Genomic DNA, 13,454 nt, shown 5'->3' with positions numbered 1-13,454 from the left:
GGCTGTAGACCAAAAGCCACACACTACTGGATCCTTCCAAACTATTTTGAAATGAGAAAATTGTGTGACTCAGCAGTTATGAAATATCAGCCAAATACTATTTGGAAATCACAAAATAACAATGCACATTTAATTACTATACAAATCTAATTACAGAATTGTAAAAAAACTAGCATGAAACTACCTAAACTCTGATTTTTATGATTTTCAATCCTCTTATGTTAAAAGCTGGAGGATCATTGCTTCCAAATACACATTTTTAGTTAAGAAGGAAAGCCCTTTAACACATATTAAAGTTGTTGCCAGCATTAGCACAGAAGCATTTCATATCCTCTTAGAGCTGCCAAAACATTTCCAGTGGGAGTCAGGTGGCTTAATTATCTTTGAGCCCTTGGAAGAATTACAAAAAAATTCAAGTTGAAAGAAACTTTCTCACAGCAGCAGATGCACAGAGCTCATCTGGAAAAGATGTTTCTCCAAGACTAGGAGAGGGAAAAGGGATCGTGGATCATTTTACCACAGCCTTCCCCTTCTTGCAAATGTGTCCATTTCTATGTCCACTTTCTTACCAAATTAGTGTAGAACCAAACTGGAAGGAAAAGTGTTTATTCAAATAAGCAGTAATTGCAGAAAATAAAAAATAATGCTAAATTGTTATTATCTTAAATTTAACAGAATCCTTGCTAAGTGGTCGCATCAATACTTTCCCTCATCCAAGCTGCATGACCCTGCCATCCTACTCCTTAAATCTAATCCCTGCCATCCTACTCCTTAAATCTAATCCCACATTCAGCCTTTACTTGTTGCACTCCCTTTGCCTTGCTCCTCACCAACGTTAGGAAGCAAAAGGCAGAAGTAAAGCAGAGTCAGAATGAAGCCTGTTTGAGCTCAGTCTCATGTTCCCTGTCATCCCCTGTTGTGGGGAAAAAATAAAACCTAACACAAACCCTGAATTTTGCAACAATCAGCATCATTCCAGAACAGCTCAGGCTACTTCAAGATGAATAAAAGATCGCTCATCAGAGGAGGATGGTGTTGCATTAGCAATTGGACTGTGAAGAAACACTCCCCTGGTACACCGGCATTTTCTGGGGGAAAAAACAGCAGAGCTCATGTACTTCCTTCTTGGCAGGCTCTGGAGCCTTCCTTTAGATAAGGAAGAAAAACATCTTCGCTATCCAAGTCCAGATCTCCCATTTTCTTCAGCTACAGTCACTAAGATACAACAGCTGCAAGAAAAACTGGCTGTGAACTACACTGGAATTACAAAGAGGAATGGAAGTGATCTGTGCAAAATAAAGACAAAGGAAGAGCTGCATTTTCTTTATACTATCTTAGTTTAGGTTTTTCCTTGATAAAATCCCAGGAAACTCAAAGATAAGCAGAATACTCACTTTAGAATGCACATAAAGACACAGTATAAGTGAATTTCTATATATTAAGCATGCACTCAAAAATTCATGCACTCAAAAACATCCTGTGAAGAAATCAGAAAACACGAAGCCAGAGAATAAGGGGTGTTGTGGGGATGAACAGAGGACTAAATCCATCCTCATATTGTCTCAACTGGCCTCTGGAAACAACAGAAACTCCAAGAAGGAGCAAACAGGACGAGAATATTCAGAACTAACTTTCAGAATGTGATTTTGCCACTTACCACTTGGACAGCAGCTCTCCCCACGTCTCAAGAATTTTTTCTGCACACTCTTTGGAAACATCTCCAGAACCACTCAAGAGAGGTTCATCATTGTCTGCCAACAGAACAGAGGGGACACTTCAGCCAAGGCCACATGGAAGGCCAGCAGAAAAGCAACAAAGCAGAAACCCAAGTCATCCCCATTTCAGCTCAGAGCTGTAGGGCCACATGTTTATACACTCAGAACTAGTCCACGTTTTGGTTTAAAAGAATTTTTCTAAAGCAGAGAAGAGTTCTTGAAAATGCATTAAGTTCCAAGCTGGGCAGGTCCTGGTACAGTTTTATCTACCACAGTTGTCCAACTCTCCTCTTCACTAAAACACGCTGCCTGCTGAGACTTCCACATAATATCAGCTTCTCATTTTCACTCCCAAATCTGTTCACAGCTGCAGCTATAGGACAATCCCCAATTTTTAGCAGCCTCTTTTCACATTGTCCCCAATATATCATCCCACTGGAGGCCTGGGCTGGGAAAAGCACAGACACAGAAGTGCCAGAGGAGGGAGAGGCTGCCCCAGGAATGTTGGGGTACTGGTTACTGAGTGCTCAGAGCACTCAAGCAAACAAAAACCCATCAGGAGGCCGGATTCTGACTGGAAATGATTCACCATGTTTTATAACTGTGTTAATTTACCATGTGCCCTTCATCTTCACGTCCACAGAGCACACAGTCTGCTTCTTACCTTCCTCTTCATCGTCCTCGGGGGGAGAAGGGATCATGGAGCCCTGGGAGCCCGACTGGGGCAGGCGCAGGGAGGGGCTGGCCGTGGTTTTCCTCCTCTCCCTCTCGGATTCGCTCTCCAGGCACACCACTTCATACAGCGTGTCCGAGTTGTTCTTCCTGTCCTTCTGCTTGATCTAGGGAACAAGGTCCACTTCACTGGCAGAAGCCACACGAGTGCCACATCCCTTCCTAAGGCTCTGCCTTCTCAGTCTGGAGCAGAGGGCTGAGGAACAGCTTCCACCCCACTGTGCAGCAGGAATGCTGACACACGTGAGAGCTGCACACTCAATGCCTGGTGCAGGCCTGGAGGCTTCCTGCCATAAATGCTCAGATTTTTAAAGCTGTAAATGCATCTGTGGTCTAAGAGAGAGGAAGGTTCCTTAACATGAAACAAGTCCACCCCTGTTTCTCCTCAATTTTCAGTGCTTTCATACCTTCCTTTCCTTTAAAGGAGGACTTTTCTTTGTCAAGTGGTTCTAAAATTTTAATGCAGTTTAAGGACTTGGAACTTTCTTTTTTTCCTAAATGAATAAAACTAGACAGTAGAAAAGGGAAGGTGAAGAAGAGAGGGAAATAAGATTTATAATTACGCTCTACGCTAAGCTCCCAGTGCTCAATTTTATCCTTTGGAGCATTAAAAATGAAAAGCAATGCATCAAAACTAAAAATGACTAAATCACTACATGTAATCTGAGCAAATAAAATCCCTCTGCTTTCACCATTTCCGAATAAAGAAACACTGCCAAAGTAAGATAAGCCAATTCTACACAGCTGTATTTTTAATAGGCTAATCATGACTCCACAGAAACAGGTTTCCCTTCCAGGCTTATCAGGCAGTACATTCTATATTTGTTGCTTCCACTATGAATTTTGATAATCTTCCATTAGTAAACACTGGAAGTTGGATAACCTGACAGTGCCTGTGGAAAAGGAGAACTGGCTAAGATAAGTCACAATGCCTGTGAGTTTGGTAAGACAAAAGATACAGAATTAGCTCAGCAAGATAAGCTTCCTTTAAACTGCCAAACAGAAAAGGCACCTTTTGGAGGCTGTAGAATATTTATAGCCCAACAGCCTCAAATGTTCAACATCTCCACGCTCCACCTCAAAAGTATTCTAAATAAAAAGGCTGAGCTCATCCACGAAGAATTTTTCCACCTTAAATTTGGAAGGAAAGCATCTGAAAACGTGTATTCCTATTTCACATAAAAAATAGGACATACACAAAATAGAATCCCCGGTGAACCTCATCTCTGTTACTACCCAGATGCCATTCTGTTGCCAGCACTTGAAGAGAAGTGCAAAAAGAATCATCTTGTTTAATTGAAAACCTCTTTAAAAAGAGAACACTTATCAAGCAATCAGGACTTCAACACTGCTTTCTTTTTGGGCTGCACCCAGAATTACTAAACCTTGAGAGAGCACGTACATCCTCATTGTTATTTGCTTTTATGCATTTCCATTTCTTTAAACAGGCCTTTAATTTCAGAACAATAATTTCTAAAACAGGAGAACAGCAGCTACTCCAAATGCATCATCTCAAGTGACTTGGACCTTCAACTTACCAGCCTTATTTTAAGTTATTGCCTTGTTATTATGAATATCCTGGACAAAAATAATCTTTCCCTTTTTAGTAGATAGCATAAAGAAGTAAGTTGGAAAAAACAGTAAAATTTTTTAACAAGTTCTAGGAATTTTTTGCGGTTGCTTGGATTTTTTTCCCCCCAGGGCAAAATCGGGGTATGTGTGAAATCTCTGCTTCCAACTGTGTAGAAGGGGAAAATAGACTTTCCACCAAAAATAATTTCTTTTGGAATTTCAGATGGATGTTTGCTTATCTAAAGAAAACCTAAAAAGAAATGCTCAATTTGTATGCTAAGTTTAGTGGTGTGTCAGATAACACGGCAGGAGGATTACAGTGAAGACTTCTTTTCACCTTAATTGTACACAATCACCCCACTCTACCCTTATGTCAGCACCTCTCAGCACAGCCCCAGATAAATCCTCTGTTCCCTTTTATTTCTGTGGTTTGGCTGGAAAATCCATGAGCCTCTCTGTAACTTCGCAGCCTCATCAAAGCTATCCAAAAAGCTATTTCCAGCTCTTTATGGGAAACTGCAGATAGCCAGCAACAATCAGCATGATAAAGGAGAGCTGCTCTAAAACTGAAGAGCATTTATTGTACCTCTTTGATTCAGGAGCAAAATGTTGCATTATGAACGTTGTATTCGTAAAGGTTTTACCAGCCATAGGGAGAAAGAGCCTATTAACTGTGAATTTTATTGCTTTATTTTTTAAAGCATTACCTGTTTCAACTTTAGGAAAAAGTTTTCCGTGGAGCTCCGTTTGCTGAAGGGCCAGAACAGCCTCTCATTGGGGGAACAAACTCTGACTTTCGTCTCCAGAATGAACCGAACGGGCTCCTGCACCTCAGTGATCACCAGATCCACTGCCGTGGTCATGAACAGCACTTTATCTGCAGAGGGCAAACCAAGTGAGAGCGCTAAAAAATATTCCAAATAAAATATCCCATAACCTCCTTCCTAGTAACGTGAAAGAACAAAGGAAACTTCCTTTTTCAGAATTCATTTTTCCCCTACTGTAACATCTCAAAACCTTAGAAGTTTCAAAATAGAGAAATCAAATGACTCTGAGAGTCCACTAGAGAGTAAGGAAACTGAAGTCTTCAAGCCAAGAAAACGGTCTTGTTAAAGAGAATAAAAATTCTGCTTTTTCAAATCCCACTGAAATGTATCCAAACCCTTCATTAAACATTAGAAGTGCATATCTATGCACTCAACTGCACAGTGCAGATCTCCTGCCATCCAGCCTAATTACACTGCAGTTCTTTCTTGGGTTTAGAAGTTGCTTGAGTGTTAAGTACCACAATATTAAAGGCATTTGAGACCATCTCAGCTGTGACATTCTGAAAATTGACTGCACAGTTTGATGCTCCAAAAGGAGGCTCAGTGACCTATGAGATCTCTTCTGGTACTGACTGATAAATCGTGTCCTTCAGGCAGGATGACATTCAATCCAGCAGCAGATTGTGCCCAGCAGCTGACTTTTATGACTTTGCCCAGTCAATTCCCATTAACTTCCCCAACCCTTGGCACGAAACTGTGACAACAGATTGAGAAGATGGTAATTCAGCTGACATCTTAAAAGAAGCAATGACAGATCTGTTTCAGGGCTCGAGAGAGCAATGGAGCATCAGCTATTTTTGGATGACAGCTGGGAGTGGTTTACTTTCATTTTCACAGGTACAGGGATCCTTCTGTTTTAATTACAAACTTGGGTTTGGAAAAATCTGAAGTGACCACAAGAAACTGAGCAAAGCAGAAATCCGTAAGAGCCGTTTAGTGCAATTCCCAACGGGATTCTTAAAAAGCTCCCATGGTGCACAGAGCACCTGCATCCTGTTCCCACACACCTGCACAGCCCCCTGCTGGGACACAGCTCTCCCAAGGTACTGCTGAGCACTGGGGTTAGTTGTCTTTTTTTTTTACATTTTTATGTGGCATTTGGCATCCTACTTCCTAAGAATATATCCCACACTGTGAAAGGTTTTTTGTGGGATTCATCCTAAGGGAAAAGAGAACTGATCTGATGCCCACTATGGAAGTCATTTCCCTGCCTAGGGATAACCCTGGCAACGTCCATACCTTTTGGTGTTTCTTCATTTACAAACTGGAAGTGTGGAGATTTTTGATTCCAGCTCCCGGTGATCACGTAGGATTTCCCATCAGAGCTCTTCCCCATGGACTCCTGGAAACAAGGTAAATGGATGTATTTTTATTTAAATTATCTCCACACTACGAAGTCTCAGCCCCATAAAAGAGCCACTGCACTGACAAGGGAAGGACAAGTCTGTGTGACAGAGTCTGCAACAGATCATCTCTGTTCAGCTTGTCTGTCTTCCCAAGAACCTTTTCTTCTGGGCAACCCAAAGGCTGGTAAAAAGCCAAATTATTCATGTAGTATTGAACCTTCCTGAGTACTCACTATTGTAACAAGCATGTACTGCATAAATACTGGTGAGGTTGTTGTCACTTCACACTTGTGAAGTCAGATGATCTCTATCATTATTTTATAGATAGAAAAGTGAGTCATAAGAACAAAGCACCCACTAATTCTCAGTGTTCCATTTGAAGCCTCTCAGGCCTCGATTTTTACAGAGATAAGTATGCTATAAAAACTTTTCATGTTCAAAGCACAGCTCTTTAATATTCAGCACATCTAAAATAAGGCTCCGTGTCTCTTTTTTCAGGCCATTAACCGAGAACAGTCATGAGTGACTATAAAATTGGGCAACTCCCTTGGCCAAGCATCAGGTCATGTTCTAACTCTGCAGGGACTCAACCCAGCTGCCCAGAGCCCCACCCTCCCTACCACGACCCACAGCACCAACCCCCATCAACAGGTGTGCAGAGGTGTCTGGATCTTTTCTGTCCATCTCAGTCATAACCAAAATGATCACTGAACTTTATTAACAAAAGATCCTTTACCAAATCCAAAAGGTGCATGTCACCGCTCCGGACGTCCTTCCCACGGCTAAGGAGGAGGCCAAAACATCTGCAAAGCCAGGCAAAAAAAAAATAAACTGTAAAAACCAGACTTACTCATAAACAAACCATTGACATTGCTTATCTAAATAATCACTGTGTTACATCACAAACAGCCCATGAATCCACTAGCAAATGTCAACAAACCATCAAGCATGTCTCTTGCCCTTCCTTTGGTTTGTTTTTTTTTTGTTGCACAGAATTTACCCTTCAGTACAGACAAGAATTGGATGAAGTGCAAGGCTCTGTCTTTTGTGGTTTCATTTCACAGGGATTTCTGGCCCACAGAGGTATATCCCACTCCATCCTCTCCTTTACCACACTTGAGGGGTGTGGCATTAAATCACACAAATGGAGAGTCCATAGAAAACTGCCTCAGAGGAAAGAATAAAAACATCAAACATTTTTTAAAAAACTGATGAAATTACCTTTCAATAGCAAGCTCTTTATTAGTTGTCTGTTGGACATAAATCACTATCTTCTTATCAATCCCCTGGCGCAGTTTGAAGCATTGCCTGTCCTTGTCTTTGGGAACTGCACTGTTATTCAGCAGGAAAGGAAAAAAAAAAACATTTATCTGTATTCCTTGCATGTGCCAAAGCATCAGACACTGCTAAAGAGCTTATTACACCAAAGCACTCACCAACACTTTCCTTCCTTGCACCCTACAATGGGTAATGTGAAAGAAAGGGCAATAGAATGATGTGAAAACCAAGGACACTCAGTTTTCAGAATAAAAACTCTGATTTTATACAGCGGGGCTCAGTGCTGTGAGACTTCCAGCAGCATTTCAACCAGGTTTCTAAACACTGATTCCCCAAGTAACGTGCAGCATTATCTGTCACATTGCTCTCAAGGGAGGTGGCTGCTGGGGCACATCACAAGCCAACAAGCCAAGAGTGCACCAATCTTTACACAGTTTCCCTTCCTTTTTCATTAGAGAGAAGTATTCCCTCGACTTGTAGGTGAGTTTGAGTCTGCACAGGAAGGGTCACACAAGGATTAGTGTCAAACTGATGAAATCTGTTATTTGAACTGAACCATCAGCACCTTTCAGAAAAGCCCAAGAACCATCAGCACCTTTTTAGGCCCTGAGCTAAATAATTTTTCAGTTTCAATGCTTGAGCAGCCCTTTGGAGTGCTGAATAAATGCTGGATTAATAAATGTGATTTGTTTATTTAATAAACACATCTTGAGCTGGATGTAAATCTTAGGAGAGAAGCAACTCTGGAGTTGTGGCTGGGAGCCAACATGCTCAACAAGTCAGAGTGTTTGGCAGACAGGCTGTGCTGAAATAAAGACACTTAGCAATTACAGCACACTGTAAATAGTTATATAAAACACATAAGGGCAGTAGATAGCCTTGTTTCATGGGACTTTATTAAAAATATGCAGCCCTGTGCCTCCTGCAGCATTCCCACAGCCTCTGGAAAGCTGGCTGAAAACGTGCCCAGCTCTGGATGTGAGAGCACAGGCACAAGGATGCATTTTCAGCCTCAGCAGCAGTTCAGCTGAACACATCTTAGAAAGGCCGTGCACAGGAGAGGATTTCACAGGAAAAGGTAAAACAGAAAAAGCACATTGCAGGTAGCACCAGGTGCAGTTCAGTGACTAAGATTAAACAGTCCAGAGGGTTATCACTGTTTTACTTCCCAAAAATGCCTGTGTCTGGGATGCATTTAAACTAGAAGAGGAAACTTTCAGAAAGGGAACTGAGGGACCACCTCAGGCTCACACTCTCCATTCACTCACTGCCAACAGAACCACATGTATGAATGGAGAATCTATACCTGAAATAACCCTTCCCATCGTCTTCCTTGATTTCCAGAGACACGGAGAAGGTGAAAATGTCACTGTCTGGGGTCTGGGGGGTGGCTGAGAGCGGGGTCTGTTTGGCAGAGCGCCGGAAGGCAGTGGCAAAGCTGTACAGGATTCGGCTCACCTGCAGGAACACAGCACAGAGAGCAGCTGAAACCCTCCTGAACCTCCACTGAAGAGCAGAGTGACAGGAAATGGTACCAAAATAACTCAGTCTTACCATCTAATTAACTGTTTCTCTGCACTTCATAGAAGGATAAACTGTAACCCATGCACTCATATTTCATATCTGAGGTTACTATAATTAACTTAAATTGGGTAGAAGAAAGCCAAAAGTGATGAATTACGTTACTTTAATTTCAGTAATAAAGTTTACATGTACATAATTACCATTTGACAAAGAACTTGAACTTACAGCCTCTTGGATTTCACATCGGAAGACATGAATCCTGAAGAGTTCTGCATTGTAGTGGCTTTCAGTGAAAGCAAAGCAATCACTTTCAGGGGTCCCATCGTGCCCTCGTACACAGAAAAGGATTTTATAGATTGGATAATTTGCTATTTCTGTGTTTGTCTGAGGATCTAAAAGTCTGTTAAAATAGAGAGGGGGGGAAAAAAAAGAAACAAGCTTGCACCTTTATAAGAATTATTTTCAGAGAAAGTACATCACAAAAACTATCTCCTGGATGTCATTTACTGCAAAGCTTGAACACAGTAATGATATTTAAATTGAACAGCATAAAAAAGTACGATGCAACAAACAATTCCACCAGATAATTCCCCCATGGTTTTTAGGAAATGAAATCCTGAGTCACTCACGTCTCCTGCCAGGTGAACCAGCAGGAGTTTGCTCCCAGAGGCAATGGGCTGCAATGCCCAGGGCTGCCCCGAGCGAGCCCGTACCTCACAGTTCCCTCCGAGACGTTGGGCACGGACAGCGTCACGTCCAGCGAGATCTGGCACTGGCTGCGCAGGATGGACATCATCCTGAGCGCCTCCACCTCGCTGCGGGGGGCGTTCACCGAGGCACAGCCCAGGTAGGTGAGCTTGCTGAACACCACGCTGTCCTCATCCGTCACCGGCGTGAAAGGGCTCAAGTCCTCACAGTCTAGGGCGACACACAAAGCTCAGCGTGAGAACCAACACAAGGCACCCGAAAGTGAAGTATCAGAGACTGACTCAGCACCAACCAAATGACAAAAGAGACCAGGAAACACAGGGAAGGCTGGTCAGAACAAAACACCACAGGAAAACCCTGCCTGAAAGTGAGTTAGCGCTGGCAGAGAACAACTCACAGCCAGCTCAGGCAGAGGGCTCCATTTAAATATAAACATGTACAAGAATGTACTGATTTGCATTAAAATAAGATGCAGAGAGGAGCTAAACAGACTAATATCTTATACAGCCAGGCACACATCTCAGGCTGGTATAGAAGGTGTTTTCAGAAGAGAGGACAGTTCAACACATGTTAACTCCTGCCTTACATACCTGGGCATTTACTGCACTGGGTGATTATAAGGGCAGAGACAGGCAAAGGTTGGTAGACACACCTGTACCTAAATTCTCCTCCCTTTCCTCACAAGAAAACAAGCTCATAAGATGCCACCAGGCATTCCCCATCCCTTTTTTTTCTAACCTCCTTGGGATGGTTTCACTGGCAAACTCATTTCTGGTTTCTGGAGTCCTGCCACCGACACTGGGTTAATGGTGGAGGACGCTGAAGCTTCAAGGACAACAGGTTCTTCCCCATCTCCATCAGTTCTGACTTCTTCTCCATGGTCCCGGTCACTTGACTGATCTTCCATGGGCGGATCCATCAGCACGTCCTCGAGCTCCCGCTGCAGCTGCTGTTCGCTTCCATTCCCCACGATCTGAGAGCCACACACAGGGTTGGGACACAAAAAAAAGACTGTTCAAACAACAATAAACCCCCCTCCCTGCTCAGGGTCATTTATACGGCTTTTTTTCTACCAGCCAAAGCAGCAGTTCACAAATATAACCCAGTTCCAGCCATAAACACACACTGCAGTGTGCAAGTGCTCACCAGCATGGATTACATCCTCCCTGCTTTAACAAATCAACAAGCTCAAAGCAGGCATTTCCTAGCACTGGAAAAAGTGAGGAGATTACTTTCAAACTAGTCTTTAATCACCAGCTACAAAGACCAGCTTATGACAGAGAAACTCAGAGATGCCCACAGTATGGGCTGTAATAATTCTCAGATTAGTACCAGAAGGAGACAAACAGAATTAGGTACATTGTGTGGCTCATGGTAAGATAGCAAGGTTTACAGGAAGAGAAGAATCTGGAACAAGATTATGCCATCATGCTGAGGAGATGTAACAGCACTGCTTTACTTCCCAACACTGCTCTGCAGCCTGACTTTGCACTCCCTGAAGGCAATATGAAAGCATGAAGCCACTTCAACTGTGTGGAATTAGGTGCTAGGCTGGAGAGAGAATGAAAACCTTCACTCCAGGAAACTCTCAGATTCTGTATCTAAGGAAACTCTTTGTCCATTCCTCTGCAATTAAAAGGGGAGTTGCCAATGCTTTACAGAGTTCAAGCATGGAAATGGAGTTTACAGAGCATTTTACCAGATGCCATCAGGGAAAGGTACTTGCTTCCAGCACTTCAGCTGCTGCTGGTGATTACTGTTGGCACCAGAACTCAAGCCTAGGAGCATTTCCATATCCCTACCTCTGTCAGATCACTGACTTCAGATGCTACACACAAGCTGATAAAACACATATTACCCCAAAAAGTAACAACTTGGTGACTGCTTTCCTGTAGAATTCAAACAACAACAACAAATCGAAGACATTTACGCTCTTGAAACTCCTGCTCAAAGAGAAAGTAATTTTTTTGTGTGGATTAAAATACACTCCTGTGCTCTCTGGGATCCTCCGCCAGGAGCAGGACACAGGGACTGCCTTACTCAGCTGCACACCCACAGGAGTGTCTGTGACCTGTAACTAGTTACAGGAATCCACAGATCTCCATTTTCCTCCAAATAATTTTAGTATTCATTTGCATGATTCATTGTGGAAACAGTGAAGAACCTTGCACAACCACGGGGCCATCAAAGGTGTAAAGCTTTTAAGTGTCAAGTTTATTATTCAGGTCTTTGCAGGCATTCATCAGACAGATGATGATGATGGAAGATGCATCATGTTACTTTAATGTATGAAGTTTATATGTTTTGCAACAAAATATAACGAATGAATTATAATGGCCTGTAAAAAGAAAAAAATCCATCTCGTAGACATTCTAAAACCTCATCATCAAAACCTTCATTTAAAAAGCAATTTAAAATAATCTCCCCAAGAAAGCCTTCCTTGTCAGCCCAGACTACCCTCAAAAAGAATTCTAGAAGACAGACTAAGTACACTTTTGGACTTTAGGAGCCCTGTTCTCACAGCCCCAAAAATCAAGTGCAAACCAGCTGCCAGCAAAATGAGGTCTGAACCACAAACTAAGGCCAACTTCAGGTCAACTGAAGTCTCCTTTGCAGCCACACAAATTCACTCACATGAAGATGTAAACAGGCCTGAAACTTTGCTGCAAGCCCAAAGCTGGGGCAGCACAGAGGGTGCAGCAGAACCAGGGCCCGAGGAACAAACGAGGTGCTTCCCGTAGGTTTGCTTGGGAGAGAGCAAAGGAACCACTGCCCTAACCAGGGCTGCCTCCACTGCTCACAAAACTGAGAACTAATTTTACTTAAGGAAACTTCCTTTAGAGCAACAGGGGATTTATCAGAACTGTCATTTATTCCCTTCTCCTGACGCATGTGCTGGGCCTCTGCTGGGAGAGGTCTCGCTGTGCTGGGTAGTTCAACAACTCCTGCTCTACACTGTGCTGCAGAAGCAAAGCTTTCCTGAATCCAGTCCAGTCCCACTGCCAGGGGGCAAAAGCAGCCACAGAAACAATACTGGAAAGCAGAGACAGCTAGCAAATTGTATTTCTGGAAAACAATCACTGACAACCCCTTTTGAAACTGAACTAAGTATTTCAGCACTGACAAAATGCAGAAACACATTTATAAATTAAGACCAACTGAGGAAATATATGGTTCCTGATTGTATTCAGAAGAACTATTTCTCTGTCTGGACTTGAGAAAGAAAAAAGAAAACAAAAATTTACATTACTTCACAGCATTATTACTTAGAACTACAGCATATCAGCAAATTTGAAATGAGAGCCTTAGGCCCAATAAACAAATGCCACAGCCTGTCACACTCAGCAAACACAAGCCTGAGCTTCCAGCACCATCCTCAGCCTGTGCTCATTAGCAAATGAAATATCCTCAATCTGCTATTCTAAAGAAACAGAACACCAGAAAGAGACACCTGCTCAAGGAGGAACCCGAGCTCATCTCCCTGCTTTTCTTAGAGGGCACATCAAAGCAAATGGCTTTGACATATACAAATTAACTTAGTTATAGGTACCAAAGCAATTGCTTCTGCCTGAAAAAAACCATCTTGTTTGTTCCTATGAAATACATAACCCCAGTTCTCATGTTGTACTGTTAACATTAATTTTTCATATACTACTGAAACACTTTTAGATGTTGCAGTAGGAGTACTTTTAACATACCTCTGACAACCTTCCCTACTCCACTTACTGGCTACTAAGTGACTTTTTGCAAGC

At 42.5% G+C, this 13,454-nt stretch overlaps 1 protein-coding gene across 2 annotated transcripts in view; it reads right to left on the bottom strand.

Annotated features, from left to right (window-relative positions):
• The window catches only part of RABGAP1 (RAB GTPase activating protein 1), a 60,199-nt gene that overhangs the window by 38,443 nt on the left and 8,302 nt on the right, over positions 1-13,454 (bottom strand). For both annotated transcript variants that reach the window (XM_050320172.1, XM_050320173.1), the window contains exons 3-12: positions 10,441-10,675; positions 9,708-9,912; positions 9,220-9,394; positions 8,777-8,928; positions 7,414-7,524; positions 6,929-6,995; positions 6,086-6,188; positions 4,727-4,896; positions 2,380-2,554; positions 1,658-1,751 (exon numbers count right to left, since the gene is read on the bottom strand). In XM_050320172.1, coding sequence (XP_050176129.1) covers positions 1,658-1,751; positions 2,380-2,554; positions 4,727-4,896; positions 6,086-6,188; positions 6,929-6,995; positions 7,414-7,524; positions 8,777-8,928; positions 9,220-9,394; positions 9,708-9,912; positions 10,441-10,675 — 1,487 coding nt within the window. The remainder of the gene's footprint in view (positions 1-1,657; positions 1,752-2,379; positions 2,555-4,726; positions 4,897-6,085; positions 6,189-6,928; positions 6,996-7,413; positions 7,525-8,776; positions 8,929-9,219; positions 9,395-9,707; positions 9,913-10,440; positions 10,676-13,454) is intronic.

This window comes from Myiozetetes cayanensis, unplaced genomic scaffold, assembly GCF_022539395.1.
Source record: "Myiozetetes cayanensis isolate MyiCay16 unplaced genomic scaffold, myiCay2020 scf23, whole genome shotgun sequence".
In the NCBI taxonomy this organism is placed as follows: Eukaryota; Metazoa; Chordata; class Aves; order Passeriformes; family Tyrannidae; genus Myiozetetes; species Myiozetetes cayanensis.
This window is presented reverse-complemented; position numbering and strand designations above follow the sequence as displayed.